We start from the raw sequence: 19156 nt of genomic DNA on the forward strand, positions 1-19156 counted from the left end.
AAAAATAAAAACTATTTTTAATAGAGAAGAAATACTTTAGGAGGTTACTTAGGACTATGAAAAGTAGAAGTATACAAAGTTTCATTGGAATCTGAGATGGTGGGTGTTGGGGTGTGGTTGAACTGACATGGAATGACCCTGCATACTGTTAATACAGTAAAACCTTTAAAGTTGACCACCTTTGTAAGTTGACCACCTGTCTAAGTTGACCACTTTTGTCAGGAACGGAATTAGTCCTATCCTACATAATGGAGGAAAACCTCTGTAACTTGACCACCTCTCTATATTGACCACCTGTCTATCTTGACCACTAATATACACCAGCTTTGGTTTGGAGTATTGTAAAAAACCCTTTGTAAGTTGACCACTTGGCAAAAGCATTAGATTGTACTAAAAGTTTATTCAGTTATGCGTCAAATAAGCACAAATAGACATTTAAGAAAAAACCTATGAATATTTATGTTTCCATCGAAATACATTGGGCTAATCTTAAGTAATGCGCCTAACTTGAATAAGGAGTTATTTTGTTGATAAGTAGATTACCACGGTTACAAATGTACAAGAAAAAATCAAATGAAGAATTTGAGTCACTTTTAACTTGTTATGAATTTTTAGGAATTGTTAATTTCAAGTAAGTAGTTTTTCATAAGCAATGAGACATTTTTTTTGATCGCTTTACAGAAATTTTAAATTTGTATGATACCTTACACGTCATTCTGGTAAATAATCTCTAAAAATATTTAAATAACATTTTTTCTTATTGTTTTGAAGTAATGTTAAACAATGAAAGTGAGTTTAAAATATTCCAATTAGTTAAAAAATGAATGCATGGGGCAAGAAATGACAAAAAAAAAGTTTTCAGTACTACCCTGTACCCTCTATAAGTTGACCACCAAAGTACTGCACCGCAAGCGGTCAACTTACACAGGTTTCACTGTACCTTTAGTATGAGAAAAAAAAAAAACACTTACTCTACTCTCTTTCATTTTCTGCACTACTTGTGATTGAAAAAAAAAAGTTTGTTTCGAGAAATATTTCGTTGCATTTATTTTTAACTTAAAACGGGTGTGTCTTACAAAGTTATAATCATTTTGTAAGACTGTGCAACCAACTTTTGAAAAGTGTGAATAAAGAGCTTCAAATAATTTCACCTGTTCGAGAGTCTTTGAAAATTATTTAAGTTTTTGAAATTCCTTGAAAAGTTCTTCCATTTTGTATCTTATCAAGAAAATAAAGCATGAATTGTCCAAATGGCCAGAATATTACTCTTCCGTTCTTATTTTCTGAATGTCTACACCATTTCTTTTAAACTGTTTTGTACAATTTTCATACTGTAGGGCATTTAATGAAAAAAAAATGGGGCTAGGGGGAGTGATCAAAAACAAACTTCACTAAAAGTCGATATGAGCAGATGACGAAGTGCTTCTCTTTTCTCCTCTCTCGTTTTTCCTCTCTGTCCATTAAGTTCCATGATTTGTCGAGCAAGCAATTTTTATTTTGTTTGATCTTGATTTGCAAAAGAATGTATAACTTTTAAAAGACTTTGTTTGCCTAGTTTTTTTTTTTTTTTTTTCATATTTTTGTGGTCTCAATTACCTAATATAAGGCCTCAAAATACAGATTTTTTTTTCGAAAATTTCTCGGGGGGAAACCCCCCCCCGGACCCCCTGAGATCATGGATGTTCTACATCCGACTTAAAGGGACACTCTCCTGTTATCCTTACCACTACAAGGTGAATAAGAAAAATAATAAGAAATTAAAATAACATCCAAACAGTGGAATCATTAAAAATCGAGACAAAAAGTCTTCTATGTTAACATTTTTATGCGTTTGTTGTGTCTATATATACTATATGTGTGTGTGTTTTAGGACAATGTGCTAATCCGGGCCCCTCCCGAAAAAAATTTCTGGATACGGCCTTGGCGGGGGCGCAGGTCGCCTACCCCAGGTGCCGGGCCTGGTGGTATTCAATATTACCAATCAAAGTTTTGTAACCTTCGGAAGCAACCGATCATCTTAATTCGGTATGAGAAGAATGATTGTCGCATTCGTTCCTCCCGACTTCCGTTATCACAGGAGGAGAAAAGGAATAAAATTCAATATCAATTGTTCGTCAAATCGATAATAGATAAGGTAAGGTTCAGTGAAATCTGCTGACTCATGTCTTTAGTCGGTTTCCTTGTCTGTTCAATTCGAGCATGAGTCAGATCTTACATCTTCAATACAAGAGACACGAAGGAAAAGAAATCCAGCACGACTCGTTCTTAATTGCACAAAGAACAAATCGAAGAAGTAAGGTCATATCCTGCTAAGAAGTGAATCGGAAAATGATGCAATTCCGATTAAAAAAAGAAATGGCTGTGTCAAATTAGCTACTTGCATCACGGGAATGCATGACTCTTCATTTGTTTCATATACGTTCTAGAAGTTTCTTTTCCCTAATTCTAAAAAAAAGGAAAGAAAATTTCGACAAGTTTCGATTTTTTTCTAATACTGTCCTAGTAAAAAAGTCGACCCATTCAGTGAATATTAAATTTTCAATTACATACACTCACATTACAGCCTTTTTTTTTTTTTTTACCGATTGTGCGCTGGTTGGTCTAAGACGAGAAGGGGGGGGGGGAGGATGCATTCACTTACATATGTGTGACGCGGATGTTTTCTATTTATTTCCTACTAGTGGTACACACACGGCTTTGCCCGTTGTAGAAAATTAAAAGGTCTTTTTGTTTGCTTGAATATTTACAACTAATGTATGGTGAATTTCTCGCCAGTTGGCTTACACCATGTTACGGTTCCACGTATGATGATTGGTAATTTACTCGTCCATCTTATGATAATTTTGCTCGGGAAAATGTTCAGGGCCGATCCTAGGGTGTCGGCCGCCCGTGTGCAAAGACCTGATGTGCCGCCCCTCAAGAGTAATTTGCATATTTTGACTAATCTTTAAAACGTCTATATAAATCTTTCTTCAAATTTCTGTATCAAGTTATAATTTAAAAAAGAGTGAGAAAAAAAAAAAAAAAAAACAGAAGAATGTTGAATTTGTAAAAAGGAAGAAAAGTTTTATAATAAGAAACTTCTTAGGTACAATTTATATCTTTGAAGAAAGTAATAGATACCGAAATTTACTAGTCTTAAAAACGCATTTTACAATCTGTCTTCGGTGACATCAGAGGAAGGACGGAAGCGGGGGGGGGGGGGGATTGCTCCGAGAAAATTATCGAAATTGGCGTATGAAAAATAGTTTTAGTTAATCTTTGGTTGCGTTCGGTTGCAAGGACAAAAGAGTCGGGTATATTCAAGGTGCATGGAGAAATTTTCGAAATTGACGTCAAATATCGCAATTTTAGGAACTTTTTCGAGACTTCAGGTGATAGTAATGTTGGAGTTCTTTCCTAAAATTCTTTCAAAATTTAAATCAGTTTTAAGCTATTTTTGTGACCGTAGCATAGGAAGGATCGGCGCTCTTCCCGAAAATTTTCCGAAACTGAAGTTTTAAACACGCAATTTTGGGTTACCTTTGTTGACCTTGCTAGAGTGAGGGAGATTCAATCGTCTCCCATCATAAGTTTTCGAAATTGAAGTTCGCAAATTTAGGCTGTCTTTGGTGACGGTAAGGGATCTAGCGGCTTTCCTCCGGTAATTTCTCGGCGCAATTGTTTCAAAAACCCATTTTTGGCTGTATTTGAAAACAATATGGGAAACGTGAAAATATTCCGAACCGAAATATTTTTCAGAACTAAAATCTATTGCAGGCTATTTTTTTTAGAAGGAAGGGTTTTGGGACTCCCAAGCGGATGTTTCTAAAAGCGCTATTTTATACTATCTTTGGTGACGTTAACGAAACTGGGAAGCTTTGGCGGATCTTTACGGATGTTTTTCGATATTAATATCGGGAAAATACAACTATAGAATTTTTTCCACCTTACCTTGACGACTGGTGGTTATGCCCTAGCGCGGTAGAAAGTTACATATGCCAAGCAGTTCTCCTCCGGAATTTTTTAGAAATTGAAGTCCCAAAAACGTATTTTAGGCATTGTTTGATAACGATGGGATAAGAGCGGACGGGGGTTCAGTGTGTCCTCACGAACTGTTTTTTTGAAACTGAAGTCAATTTCAGGCTAGTTTAGGCAGGAAGGGTTCTGTGGCTCCACGGAACCGTCTAAACGAAATTTTGAGGTATAGTGATATTGCATTGGAGAAAAGGGGGATCCGGGGTCCTTCCCCTAAAGTTCTTGAAACTGGTGTTTGAAAAACGCAACTTTACTTTGTTTTTCAATAAATTAAGTGAGAGGGGTAGGGATTAGGGGGCTCTCTAAAGACGCTAATTGAGACTGTCTTTGTTAGTAATCGCAAAAAGTCCATCGCAAAAATTTCGAAAAAGAAATCCGAAAAATGTCATTAAGCAATTTTTGAGGACAGTAGGAAGGGCTGTCTTCTAAAAACACATTTTGGATTTTGAAGCCAACATTTTTAGGCTATGTTTGATTAAGTTAAGGTGGAAGGGGTGAATCAAAGACTTAATAAATGATTTTAATTGGGAATCAGAGACTTAAGATCAGTGTTCAACCCGCAAAATTTTCCGAAATTAAAGTCCTAGAAATGCAATTTTAAGCCTTCTTTAGTCTCGTAAAGGAGGTCATGGCATCCTTTTTGATCTTCGTTTAGGAGCTTCGTTTAAATTTGCTACCCGGGGGAAGAGCCCTGTCCTCCTACCTGATTTGAAATTGGGCAGTTCATTCGGGATTATAATTAGAAAAAATTTCCGTAAAGGGGGGAAATTACAAAATTCTAGTTCGTCATTCATATATGTTTGACTCTCAGAGTTGTCGCAATTTTCCACTTTCTTTCCATGCATCCACGATTGTTGAATACAGAATTTGTTGTTTGAAATGCTTGAGAGAGTGTCCAATCAGTATAGCTTTTTTTTCTATATAAATAAAATATGTCTTCATTGTTTAGGTCTATAAAAGCTTGGGGGGTAAACATTAGTGGCCGCCCTCGGTGCTCCTTTTAGAAGGCACCCTTTCATGCTTCAGGAGGGGGCCATTTCTCCTCCCCTGTATCCATGCCTGATTACCGGTTCTGTCACAAACTTTGCAACCAAATGAAGCATGTGTGTAAAGAGAAAATACTAATGGACAATGAACCAACACAATGTTCCCAAACATTCTATTTTTCTTAAACTATGCTATACTGCCGGGAAACCGACACTTACTTTGATAATTGAACATTTAAAATTCAGCATATTTATTCGACTAATTATAAGTTTTCTTGTGAGAAATTCTTGAGGAATTTTTCTTGCTTATAAGAACTACATGATGCGGCCTGCGGCCGCCCTTGTGCGGTGCACACTCTGCACACCTGCTAGGATCGGCCCTGAAAATGTTCTTAAAATTCAAAGAAATCTTCTGTCATGATGTTATGGGAAAATTGGGGATCTGGAGGTTTTCCTCTTTTTTTTTTTGAGATTGATGCCCAAAAAAGGTAATTTTAGAAGATATTCGATGATATTATGGGAAGGAGATGCTTAAGGGGCCTCCGAAAATTTTTCGACACTGATTTCTAACGCTCTTTAATGATGGGGTGGAGACGTTTCTAGGTCAATTGCGGCGGAAATACTCTCCTCGAAGTTTTTCGAAGCTGAAATCACAAATACGCTGTTGTAGGCTATCTTTAATGACGTTAAACTAAGGAATGGAATTCGGGAGTTTTTCCCAGGAATTCCTTAAAAAGCTAAGTTTCAAAAACGCACTTTAGGTAAGCTTTGATGACTAAAAAGGAAGATATAAGCTTTTGAATCCCTCTCTTCCCCCCTTTTGGCTACGTCCCAATCTTCTTTTATTTATTAAATTGATTTAAAAAAAAAAAAAAAAAAAAAGGAAAACCCTGTAACAGGGTTCTCTTTCAGAACCATCTGCATTTAGACTTTCCATAGTAAAATTTTCAATTTACAGCCTAGTATTTTTATTTGCTTGAAATGCAAGCCATCTGCGGCCCCAGGTAAAAAACTTTTCTTGAACTCATCTGGTGCTTTGGTGACTTAAATAACCTTAATGATCTTTGGTATTTTTTTTCACTTTCTTTATTATTAAATATCATTTTTCATTCCTTCTTCACCTCTTGATAAAGTTTTGTTTAAATTTTCGATTCACACATGATTTTTACATTCAAACACTTAGAACTACTGGTGTGACTATTACAGGGTGGCGATAGGAACTGTGAAAAAAAGTTCCCTGACTTTTCCCTGATTTCCCTGATTAAGTTCACCAAATTTTCCTGATTTACGTTACCAATGATAATGGTTTTCTTTCTTTGCTCTACTTGAAATTCATTGTATATTTGTATAAAATGCAGTATTTTAAACGTTTTAAGTTGTGTAAAGTTGTTAAACTAAAGATACCTATATTTTAAAAAGATGCTACTTTAATAAAATAATTTAAAAAAAAAAAAGACAATTTTTTTTTCAGGGGGAAAAAATCTACAAAACAGTACATTAAATTTTTATACAATGGAAAGATTATAGAAAATTAAAAAAAAAAAAATACTTGACTTCCAGAAACCACTTAGCATAAGAATTTTAAGAAACTATTAAAATTACTCTTAAAAACATATATGTGTCTTTATGATAGAACTAAAAAGTAATTGAAATTTTTTTGAACTAAGTTTTCAAACAGTATAATAATTGTTGCAAGAATAAAAAGTAATAGTGAAAGAATAGAAGTAATGTAGTTATTCTTATATAACAAATTGACATATTTATGCAAAACAGATGAAACCATTTGACATCCATTCATAGGGAGCTTTTCTCTAATCAAGAACATAGGTTTTAATGAATGAATACAGCATTTTAACAATAAAAATAAAGATATTTACTTAAGTACACAAGTTAACTCTATTTCAAATGATTTTAGTATGTAACGAAAAAAAATCTTAGATTGCTTTTGTAACAAACAACTTTGAAATGCAAGGATTAAAAAAAAAGAAAAAAAAAGCAATTACTTATTTTCAAAATACATAAAAGATGAATACAACTTGGTTATAAAATTAAAGAATTACTTAAGTCTGAAGAAAAGAAAACCTTTATAATCTGCGATGACAACAAATAATATAACGGCAAAAAACAAAGATTTTTGTATTGAAAGTTCAATTTTAGCAATTAAATTAAAAACCCTAAGAAGTAATAACTTTTAAGCTTTTATAGTATTAATTCAAAAACCAAAGATTTCTTCATGAAATCGTGATTACAGCACTTAATTACTTCGAGACAATGGAATAAAGGCAAAGGAGCTAAGACATTAATGAAGGCTCCCTCTTTGCCTGTATAGTTGTTTATTTTACGTAGCATTGAAAGCGTAAAAGGAAATTTCAAGCTAGGTAAAATAAACAACCTAACAGACACAGAAGCAATCTTAGGAAGTCCATCCTGTGGTTAATAAGTAAGATTCAATTCTTTGACGTTGAGGGAAAAAGATGCACAAATATGCAGCAGTATAAAATCGCACCTTATTAATTTTAATTTTTTTTCAACAGATAATTGGCGGAAAATGCGTAGGGAATTACAGTACTTAATTTTGTAAAGCAAAAAAAAAAAAAAAAAATTTTTTTCTTCATAAAATTAATTTTCCCTGATTTTTTATTATTTTTTCAAAATTCCCTGATATTTCCCTGATTAATAAAGTTCCCTGACTTTTCCCTGATCTCCCTGATCTGTCGCCACCCTGTATTAATTTCAATATATTTTCAATCTCTCTCGCTATACTTTAATTTTTCTCCTTGTTAAACCATAACTCTGGGGCCTGTGTATTTTTCTATATACATAACTCTGCTTTTCAGGATGATATTTTTCATTTAAAAAAATAGGAAAGGTAAATGGTAGAAAAGGTCGGTATGTCGGTGGCCCCTAAGAATCATATTTTTTTATATAATCATTTCCTGAAGGGTCTTCAACCGTTAGTTTGAACCCTTCGAGGGATATTGAGTGAGAGAAACTGAATATTTTATTTTTAGCAAAAAAATGTTAGAAACGCACATTTAAGAGGTCTTTACTTAAATAATCTTCATAATACAGAATTTTGGATGCTCCAAATTGTGTTTTAAGATTGCATTTTCTGTTAAAGCTTTATTGAAAAAATCCTTTTTGTCACTTTTACTGCAATTGTTATGAACTACAATTCATAACAATTGTGAATTGCTATTCATAAGTAAAGTTAATGTGAATTGCAATTCATCGAATGAAATTGAAAAATGGACAAAAGTATTTTAATTTTTAAATACTGCCCTTGTTTCTCTGTTTTTTATTGCATCACTAAAATTAAATTGGCGGCCCCATTTCTGAAAAACTGGGCTGGTGTAGCACCCCCACGGCCCCCTTAGCGATGGTCTTGCATCCTCCTTCCGCGGGCTTGAGCCCATGCGTAAAGAGGGATTGAAGCTTATGTAGCGGTATTTACATTTTACTGTTTGTAGACAGGGTAACTGATCAGCCCGAAATATGCCCGGCTGCATCCGCCAACTGTTGAAAACTACCAATGTTTTCATCTCCGAGGCCTTAATACATGTCTTGAAAGAGCAACAGGTTGACACGGTCCAAAGAAAAAAATTTGTTTTTAGTGGAAAAATGTTTTGCAAACAAGTTTTTTAAAAATTAAAAGCTATTTGCTGTGTACAATTATATTTTGTAAATATATTTCAATGAAATTTTGTTAAATAGTATTTTGTTAGGTAATTATCCAACCTACTTTTCTTTTAAAGTAGTGTGTAGAAGTCATTACTGCATTATTTTAAATGCCTGTATCTCTTCTAACAAGAATTTTTGTTTGGTTTTAAAGGGCAAGGTAACCGCTTTTTATTCCAGCATTTTCAAGTTTCATCACCTAACCCCCCAGTGGTTTTAGAGGATCGAAAAAGTCCATTTTTCATTTTTTCTTTAGCCTTGTCTTTTCTTCTCTGCAATTTTTTCATAATGAAGGACTACCAGTACCAACTTTTTTTCCCCTTCTGTGCTTTTAGTATGCGCAACTAAGTGAGACAGGGAACAAAAGTAAGCCTCCTACTGTAAGTCCCTCATCAACTTTTTAAAACTCTAAATGATGGAAATGGCACATTTTGAACCAGGATGAGCCCCTAGTTGGGTTTACCTTGACTTGTTTCTTTTCATGCAGAAATTGAAGCTCATTCATTCAGCTTTACAATTAGCCGTGTTTGATATTTTCTCTAATTTAAATAAATTTATTAAAGATCTCAAAAGGGATACAAAATACCAAATTTTACTCATCCACAAAGCAAAAAATACTATATTTCAGGAATAAACATTTTTCAAGAAAAAAATAAAAGTTTTGTGGAACAGGATATTAGTACATATTACCAACCAAAATTCATCTAAACCACAAATGGTGCGGCACATCCCAGTTGTTGATTTAATATTAAATGACCCAATAAATAAATGCAAAGAAAGAAAAAAAAGGTATTAAACTTAAAATTTACTACCTCAAACTCTTTCAATTTGAATCTTTTTCTTTCACCAGAAATTATTTTGTTTTATTGTCAATACACTAACACACACACACACACAAAAGACACAATAAAATCATCCCAAATAATAGGCTAGTTTTAAAAAAAATATATGTGTATAGCATTAAATTATATTTGCATCTAATTTTTGAAACAAAAAATTCTATTTGGCACAAGTTAAGGAGGGGGGGGGGAATCCTTGCTTCTAATCATTATTTTACAACTGCAATCAAGTTCTAAGAATAAGCATTCAAGAAAAATCAAAGATATTTATCAGCATCAAAATATATAACTAACTTATGAAGAGATAATTTAACACTGAGAGAAATCACATAACTAGAAAGTTTTATTTATGAATGACGGACGGTTTATCACACAATATGTAATTCTACAAATGGGAGTAACTTTACAAATATGTATAACATATATTACAATGAGAATTTCAAGTATTATTATATACATATTATACACTATTTACACTGGGTACTATAAAAATATGTATCGTTTTAAAACTTTCAACTTTCTTTTTCTGAAATTGATGCCTGCATTGAACAGTAATATATATCAAGAATACAATCGCAAAATCTTTCAGAGTTGGTTTTGCACGCAAGTGCTGCATTGTGAATCAATCACGCATCATACATAATATTAAACAGCCAGGGACCAAAATACAGGACAGGCATCATATTTCAACGAAAAACTCCTTAGTATGAAACGCATATGTCTATACCAATTACACTGAAGGGTTTATAACCAAGTATCAGTTGTTTGTGTCAGTTTAAATTGTACAGTAACGGTTAATATAAATTTGAACTCTGAATCAATTACACATCAAACATAATATTAAACAGCCAGGGCCCCGGGACAGGGCCCAAAATACAGGATAGGCATCATATTTCAACGGAAAAACTCCTTAATATAAAACGTATATGTCTATACCAATTACACTGAAGGGTTTGTAACCAAGTATCAGTTGTTTGTGTCAGTTTAAATTGTACAGTCAATGTCAATATATATATATATATATATTTTTTTTTTCTTTTTTTTCCAAACTATATAACTCTGCTTACTAGCAAATTTCAAAATTTTGTAGCATGTTCTAATCACAGGATCTACAGGAAAAAAAAACTTATAAGACTAAACAAAAAAAAAACTTTATTATGTAAAGTTCATTTTTGTTATATAGTGCACTTAAGCTTCATGTAGAATATGATGATGAGATTTCAAATTATTCTACACTTCAGTTTTTAGTGAAAGGAAAATATTATTCAGGGTATCTGCTACTTTTTGAGTTTTGAAATCCATGACTTTCCATGACTTACGCAAGTTACTTCATTTGACAATGACATCAAAATTGCGTATAAATATGAATAGAGGCTTAAAAGCAGTATAACTTTGTTTTAGGAAAATATCCTTTTTATCTCAGGTATGTAAATAAATTTAAACAAATGCAGCAAAAAATATTCAACTAAATATGTGTATGAAAAATAAATGATGCAACAATTTATTGAGACAAAAAATAAGCATGAGAATTTAAGAACATTTAAAATCTAAAATAACCCATTAAATTATTAGTGTGAAATTGTAAAATACAAATTTAGTAAATGCATTCATACATTAAACAGAAAAACCCCCCTCAAAATACTCAATTCCAGAGTCATCATGGCAAAAGATAAGTTAGTAACAAATCTGAATACGATCGGTATAATTATTCAATTGTAATGTACAAAAGCAAGTTTACCATTAAATATAGAAACTTCAAACTGCTATTTCTACTGTTTATGTGTCCTCTAAACAGGGGTTAAGAGAGCTAGGTAGAAATGAAACCAGAGATAAAGCTAGTTTCAGTAAATAACTGCCCTATAGTTTTTTCTCAGGGTGTGAAAACACTCTTTGAAAAGAAGGAGTAATTTAGAGGAGTAAATTCATTTTGGAGGAGTGATATATGCAAATACAATAAAGACCTCAATCATAACTACTTCCATTAAAATAAATAATATAAATAACTTTCAAAAGGATGAACAGGAAGATGGCAGGGTAAGAATAGATGCATACTATTTTGATCTTTAATGTTTAAGATGCTTGACATTTTGTAGTTAAAAAATTTACCATTTCAATGTTATTTTTTGATGTTCAAATGATTAAAATTCCAATCTCAACCCTATTTTTAAATAAGGCATTCTTAATTAAAATGCAAAGCATGAAAATATGTTGTTTTTTAAAATTTTTTGAGGAGTATTTCTTATTTACAAAGTGAAAACACTTGGTGAAGAATCAGGTTCAATGGATGAACATAGGTGAAATCCTATTTTTTACAGAATGAAGAGTCGATAGATAATGAATCCAATATTAAGTTATCAAATACATGTGATTTTCAAAAATAAACAACCAACATGAGCAATTTTAAGCTTGTCCCCATTGTTGACTGCAAGACTTATCTATCTTGACTTGCAAGACTTATATTTTTGAAACCAAACCTAAGACTTATCTATCTTGACCTGCAAGACTTATATTTTCGCAACCTTATTTCCTAGTTCCCCTTTTCCCAATATTTTCCTAGATCCATACTTCTAACTGCAAAAAATAATCGAAATGCGATGCAAAGTTAAGATGTTGAAAGTTGGAAGCAAAAAAAAAAAAAAAAAAAAAAGAATTTAGTGAAAAAATAACGAAATCTAACTTTTTATATGGTTCCTACGTCTTTCCATTCGATTTTAGAAAAATCACAAGCATCAAGAAACAATTCAAACACAAAACATTTGACATCAATACCACCATTATTCAGAGATATTTTCATAATTTTCACCCTTGACTGGAAAAGGATAAAACTGCTACTCTTATTTTACTATTTAACAGAAAAAATTAAATTTAGTTCAACAAGGTGATTAGCCATATTTTAATTAAAAAATGAAAGCACCTACAAGCAGGGGTGATTGTGAGTTCATCAAAAAATACCTGAAAGTTTCAAAGCGAGAACAGGAGGGGGGGGGGGGGGGGGGGGGGGTAATCTTTGGTCCCTATTACTAAAGCGAACCTTTGCCATAGTATTAAATAGTTCTGAGTCAAAATATTGTGTGTAAATTTGATTAAATTTTTAATGGGTTACAAAGTTACTTTTGCGCTAGTGTTATACAAATTATTTTGACATTTGTCCATCTTAAGGGATAGGTGTCCATCTTAGGGCTCTTGCAGGTATATTTGATGAGTATTATGTAATTTAAAAAATTGTGGAGGTAGGGAGATAAAAGCATAACAAAAAAAAAAAACATAACTCCGGTATTTTCGGACATAAAAATACCGGAAATGCGTCCGAAAATACCGGAAATTCGGTAAAATACCGAAACACAATCAACCCTGTACAAGGTACATTAGAAAAGTACCCAACCTTATTTTTTTTGTGAAAACCTCAAGGATACGAATCCAGCGCTGTCGCATAAGCCGACTTTGAACCTTTGGGCACATATGTGAATTTTTTTTCCTAGTCTGTCTATAACATCAGTTGTTGATAAGTAGTGATTGATATTCAACACACATCAATAACATAAACCATTCTTCAACCTCAACATCCTTTTAATTGTTTTGAGCAGTGTACATGGTTATTTGATATTAAAAGAGATTTTAAAAACTCATAAAATTAAATATATTTCAAAGCGTCACTGTTGAAAGGAAGTGCCGGAAGGAGCATTGAGGTAGCCGAAGCCTGTAAGGATCTGTTGTGCTGTTTTTGAAAAAGTGTGTGTGTTCTGGTGGTATTAGCACCTGAATGGTAAAAATAAAATAAAAACTATGTTCAGGATCTACCAACATAAAAATGTGTAGCCTTTTTAATGCCAAATAGGACTAAAATAGACTCAAAAAATAGCACTCTGAATTCTTCATAAATGAAATCTTTGATTTTACTATATACAAATGAGTACATATTCATACTTTCTCAATTACTGTACAATAATAGAATGAAGTTTTAAACACAGTAGTTTTAAAGCTCTACAATAGATGATGCACCCAGAAGCATCATCTGTTTAAATTATTTCTCTTCGACTACAACAATTGAATTCTACATTAAATTTAAAAGGATTTTACGTTTTTATAAAAACTAATAGAGAATTGCTTGCTTTTTTTCAAAAAACTTTTTTATTTAAATACTAATTTACTTCCAACTAGATTTTTTAATCATTTCTACACACAATTGATAACTTTTGTAGTGAGTTCTCCTGTTCTTTGCTGCCATGGTAACGTTTTTATAAGTTACAAACAAAGGGTTTTGTAGTACAAAATAGAAAATATTCAGCTTTAAAAATGCATACCACCTAGAATACTTCAATATGTTTTTATGATATTTCACCGAGGGAGAATTTTTCCAGATTTAAAAAAAAAAAAAATCTAATAGAATGCTTGAGTTTATCATTAGATCTATTTTGAACAATTCTAAAGTTCTTCAGCCATTATGCGGAAATTTATTATTACCTCAATAGGAGTATGCTGTTCAATTTTGACATTACCTCAAGAAAGATATTTCTTTATTAGAAAGCGATTAAATGAGGGGTACTAGGCTAGCCGATATAATGATGTCAGACTTAAATACAGTGGCTCCCAAAAGTGTTCGTACACCTTGAAATTTTGTAGTAAAACCAAAATAACGCAAAACTAAATTCGAATATAAAGTCCTTTTTTTTTCACACCATTCCTATGCCATTCTGAACCCAGTAGTTTTTTTTCAAAATATAGCCAGATTTTATTTTTGAAATTTGTCAAAAAACAAAGAGACAGAGAAAAGATACGCCACAAAACTCATCGTACACTGAAATATTTTCGAATAAATTCATAATTAAAATTATCATATGTGGTTTTTTTTTTAATTATTTTTGCATTGTAATGATACTATAAAGTCATTTGCCTTTAATTTTTTTTGTATTTATTCCCTAATGTTCTGCTTATGATTTTAAAATGGCAGGTATGCGTAGAAAACAACAAACACTACTCGAAATTTGATTTTTTTCCCTCACAGTAGCCGTAAATTGGTTTGAAATGTCTCTAAATTGGTTAATTTATACCATTCTATAATGAAGTGCTTGAGAAAATTCTTTAAAGACAAGAATCGGATCGAAAACAAGGTAAGGAAAGGTCAACTGGCAAAGTTAACAAAGCGTGATCGGAGATTTACAGTTAAAAAAAAAAACATGAAAAATACGCATTTCAGAACTGAAAAAGTTTTTGCAGAATTGTATAAAACATTTTACGTTTATTTTTTACCTAAAATTGTTCGCCAAGGTTTCTGATTAGCTGGATTAAATGGGATTCTTCCGCGGAAATTTTCTTGTTCGTGCGAAAAACAGTAAGCTTACACTTTCCGTCGTAAAATCAATGATAAATAAGCTCAAAACGTTTTGGAACGATGTCTTACTTATAGATGAAAATAAATTTAACATTTTGGGTTAAATTGTTGTATAATTGTAAATGGAAGAAAAAAATGAGGAATTTAATCTTAAGAACTTAGTTAGATCAGTTAATCAGGACTGAAGGTGTTCTTGTGTGAGGGTGCATCTCAGCATCAGGACTTGGAAATTCGGAATTTTTTGGGTGAAATAATAAATTATGCTATTCATTTAAATATTTTAAAAAACAATTTTAAACTATTAGCCCAAAATTTGTTAATCGGAAACAACTTTGTTTTTTATCAAGATAACGATAAGAAGCACACGTTCGCGTTTGGTGCCTCAAAATTTGTCTTTAAGCTTAGAAATATCTCCTTAATCGCCAGATTTAAACTTAATGGAACATATTTGGAGATATCTGGTGGATAGATTATGAAAATACACCATTGAAACGAAATGCGAACTAGAAACAGTAAGACTCGTAGTGCGGCTGAACACTTACTCATAAATTGCACAAAAAAAGAAAGAAAAAACAATGAAATCTATTCCCAGACGTTTAAAAGTTGTTGTTGTTACTGCATAATATTCTACTAAATAATAACTTAGTAAAAAGTTAGATTATTTACTAATTTTATGACATTTTTGCAAAGTGTACAAAGACTTTTGTGAGATAAAATTGCCGGCACTTTTTGGTTTTTTATTTTTTAAAAATTAAGTTTTAATGTTTTATTAAAAATTTTCATGCAGTTTTGTGAAAAATAGATCATAGATCTCATAATAAAATACCTATTCCGAAATATTAATTCTAACCAATGGATAAGGGCCTATTTCATTGAAAGTCGTAGGTGTACGAACATTTTTGGGAGCCACAGTATGTATAGTCTTGAGTAAAGGAGAGTTAGAGAGGCCACGATTCAGTTGTTTAAATTTATACAAATGATGGATGTTAATGGGTTAAGTTTCTGTATGAAAGGTAGGACAATAGGTTATAGTTTTAAGCTTTCCACAAATCTCAGGCTAATCTCGAAATTAGGCAAAATTACCATTTCAGTAGGGTAGTAAGCACTTGGAACAGCTTTCCAGAGGAAGCTGTAAATAGCAAGGGCCTTAGATTGTTTTAAGAGGGCCATTGACCTTCACTGGGGACTTAAAAATTGACTAGGACCAGCCTAACTGGGCCTGGAGCCTTTTGCTAGATGTCACTTTTTCATTTGTATGAGTTTCTAAAATTCATAAATATCAATATGTTAAAATTTGTGCGGAAGTTCAGTAGTGTAAAAAACAAAAGAAAAAATGGGAAGGGAGGAACTGCTTAACATATTAAATGGAAGTAATCAAATTAAATGCCTTATGCATTTAAAAGAAAAATAATAATATTTAACATATAAACAGTGCACAAACATTTAATATTAGACAGTTTCCATGAAATGTTTGAATATAACACATAAACACATATTATTAAGGCCACATATGAGTTATGAAAATTTACACAACGTATGAAATCATTTTTAAATTGAAACATTTTTTCAATACTTAAAACCAATTATGTGGCAGATTAACAACATTCAAAAACATAACGTATATGTTTACATATTTACAATGCATTACATTTAATATCACAGTGAAATGGAGTAATTCATAGTTTAAACCTACAGAACTTTGGAACATTATCATCATAGTCAATCATAAATTTAAGTTATTTGTGGCGGAACAAGTGTTATGTTCTTTTACAATTCTATTCATTGATTTCCCACTTAAAACACTGCTCTGACCTGCTGGCGTATTCGATGTCCTTGCAGGTACTGCAGAATCAATTTCATGCACCTCCTCATCACTGTCATCAATTGTTATTTCTTCAGGAACTTTTGTACGGGGTGCAGGTTTTGATTGACTGCTAACAGCATTAAATGCTTCTTTTAAATTTCTAACACCACCGCTGCTGCTAGATGAAGTTACAGGCATGTTGTGATGAGGTGAGTTTCGGTAATTAATATTTGTGGAAGAATTCTCAGCAAATAGATCATGCCTTTCATAAGCAAAAACAGTTTTTCCACTGCTTAGCTGAACTTCTTGCACTTTACATGGTCCAAATTGAGTAACCGCAGCATGGGTTACATCTGTAGGCTTTTGTGTATTCTGTACATCAAATGTTTCTGAATGACATCCTTCAAAATTTGCTGTAAAAGGTGGGAAAAAAATATGAAAATATAGATATATGCATGTCTGTGAGTGCTTATAAATAAGTTTATTGCTGATAACCGTCATACTCTGCAGATCACCTTAACTTTATGTTTGCTAATTTCTCAAGTTATTTCTATAAATCAAGCACAAAATGAACGAATTTGATATGAAGGTTGCAGCAAATTAAACAATCTTGATTTCTCAAAAAGAGCGAAGAAAAAATACATGCTTACTCAAAACACTTTGAAATTGATATTATAAAATGCTTTTCAATTGTTATAAAACAAAATCAGAAGACATGATTCTTTTTTTTACTTTATTTGCAAAAGAGGTTAAAAAAATACAAAAGGGAAAATTGTATCATTTCAACTTTTAATATACAATTTGGTCAAAAATACTAAAGTCTTTTGAAACTGTCAGAAGACATAGCTACAAATCAAGTGTTACAAAAGAGACAGTACACAGATTTTTCTGATTCATAGGTGAAAAGTGAAATTCTACTTTTTTTTTTTTTTTTTTGCAAAATACTGACCGGTTCTGTTCCAATTAATCTGTATCAATATAGTAATACTATACTTATTGGATAATTCATGTGTATGATACTCTAAAGGAATTATTAATGTTACATAAGACAACACATTAATAAAAAATATTAATAGAGATTATGCAAGAAAATATTAATAAAAAAGATCACCTTTTAGGGATGGACTATTATCTTTATGTGTAAATGCTGAAACAGCTCCTAGGGTGGAAGTAGCTAATTTATCGTCATCACTACACAAAAGCAAATTATTTTTGATCTTATTAAGTGCATAAAGGTCTGTTTCTCTACTACTAGAGTCAAATGAAACACTGGATGCTGAAGAAGACTGAGACTTTAATAAGCGTTTAGCGATAGCCTGTTCACAAACCCTTGGGTGAAACAGAGGAATCATACCTGCAAATAAAATAATAAAAAATTTCATAAAATGATTCAAGTTCCATGCTTTTTTTATAGTAAAACAGATAACATGATGGTATGAACAATTATTTAAAAAAAAGTCAGCAACTGAAGAACAACTATTTCACATTTATCTATGTAAAGAGACCCCCCCCCCCTCGTCAGTTGAAGAGGAGTGACGAGGCATTTACAGTCATGTCTCGCCACTTCCCCCTTTGACTTCTGCAGCTTCACTCTCACATGTTTCAAATACATTCATTAGCTTTTTTGAATGAACGTGAGTTAACTTTTTCCTTTCTAAGCAATAAAATATTGCCTGGAGGGGGGGGGGGAGAGTGTTTTTGAGGGGCTTTAGTAGAGTCAGATGCAAATGGGGGAGGCAAATTTATTAAAATACTGAGAAGAGCATCAAGAGCTCCTATCTTCTATCAATTATTAAACACTTACTGAGTGGTAGTTACTGTACTGCTGTGGAAAGATAAAACGCAGTATCAGCAAGTTTTTCATTTTTCACATTTTTGTTATCTATTGTACTTTACTGTCAGTTTTCCTTCGCCAAAACCTCTCGAAAATCTGTGCATGTGTCAGGTCTACTGTGATGTCATCGAAATAGGGGTGGAAACCCGGAAAAGAAAGGGTACAAAATAACGTGTTCAGCAGTTCCTCTAAAGTAGCGAGGATGACAAGTGCTCATTCTCAACCTATCGCCCCATTTTACAATGGAATCGATCCCAAGTGTTAGTATTGGCTTTTGAAAACAGACAGTAGCTTTGTTGTACAAGCTTACTTATTTCGTTTCCGGTGAAAATTAAGCATGAAAGATACTCTCACTACACTTATTTTTAGTAGGAATCCAAAAATCGTGTTTCTTCAAGTGTCTTAATAACTCATTTTTGCTGATAGTGCGTTGTACATTTTTATAGCAATGAACTACTGTAAGGGGGTAAATACTTTTGTAAGCCGTGTCCAAATACTTTCTTTTCAAAGAGTAAGCATCATCTTCATCAGGGAAGGAACATAGAAGAGAGGAGAAACTTTTACTGATTTGCACTTGTTTTATCGTTGAATAGATCACACTATTTTCAAGGTTAGTGGTAGCATGTAAGAACTGTGTGTGTGTGCAGTTAAATGCACAATAATATGATA

General features: G+C 32.4%; 1 protein-coding gene across 1 annotated transcript in view; it reads right to left on the reverse strand.

The window, feature by feature from the left end:
* Window positions 1-16572: 16572 nt before the first annotated feature.
* LOC129216371 (uncharacterized) overlaps window positions 16573-19156 on the reverse strand; it is a 29485-nt gene continuing 26901 nt past the window's right edge. The window contains exons 5-6 of the mRNA XM_054850585.1: window positions 17765-18007; window positions 16573-17066 (exon numbers count right to left, since the gene is read on the reverse strand). Of these exons, the coding sequence (XP_054706560.1) occupies window positions 16573-17066; window positions 17765-18007 (737 nt within the window). The remainder of the gene's footprint in view (window positions 17067-17764; window positions 18008-19156) is intronic.

The sequence above is a fragment of the Uloborus diversus genome, chromosome 2 (assembly GCF_026930045.1).
Source record: "Uloborus diversus isolate 005 chromosome 2, Udiv.v.3.1, whole genome shotgun sequence".
Taxonomy (NCBI): Eukaryota; Metazoa; Arthropoda; class Arachnida; order Araneae; family Uloboridae; genus Uloborus; species Uloborus diversus.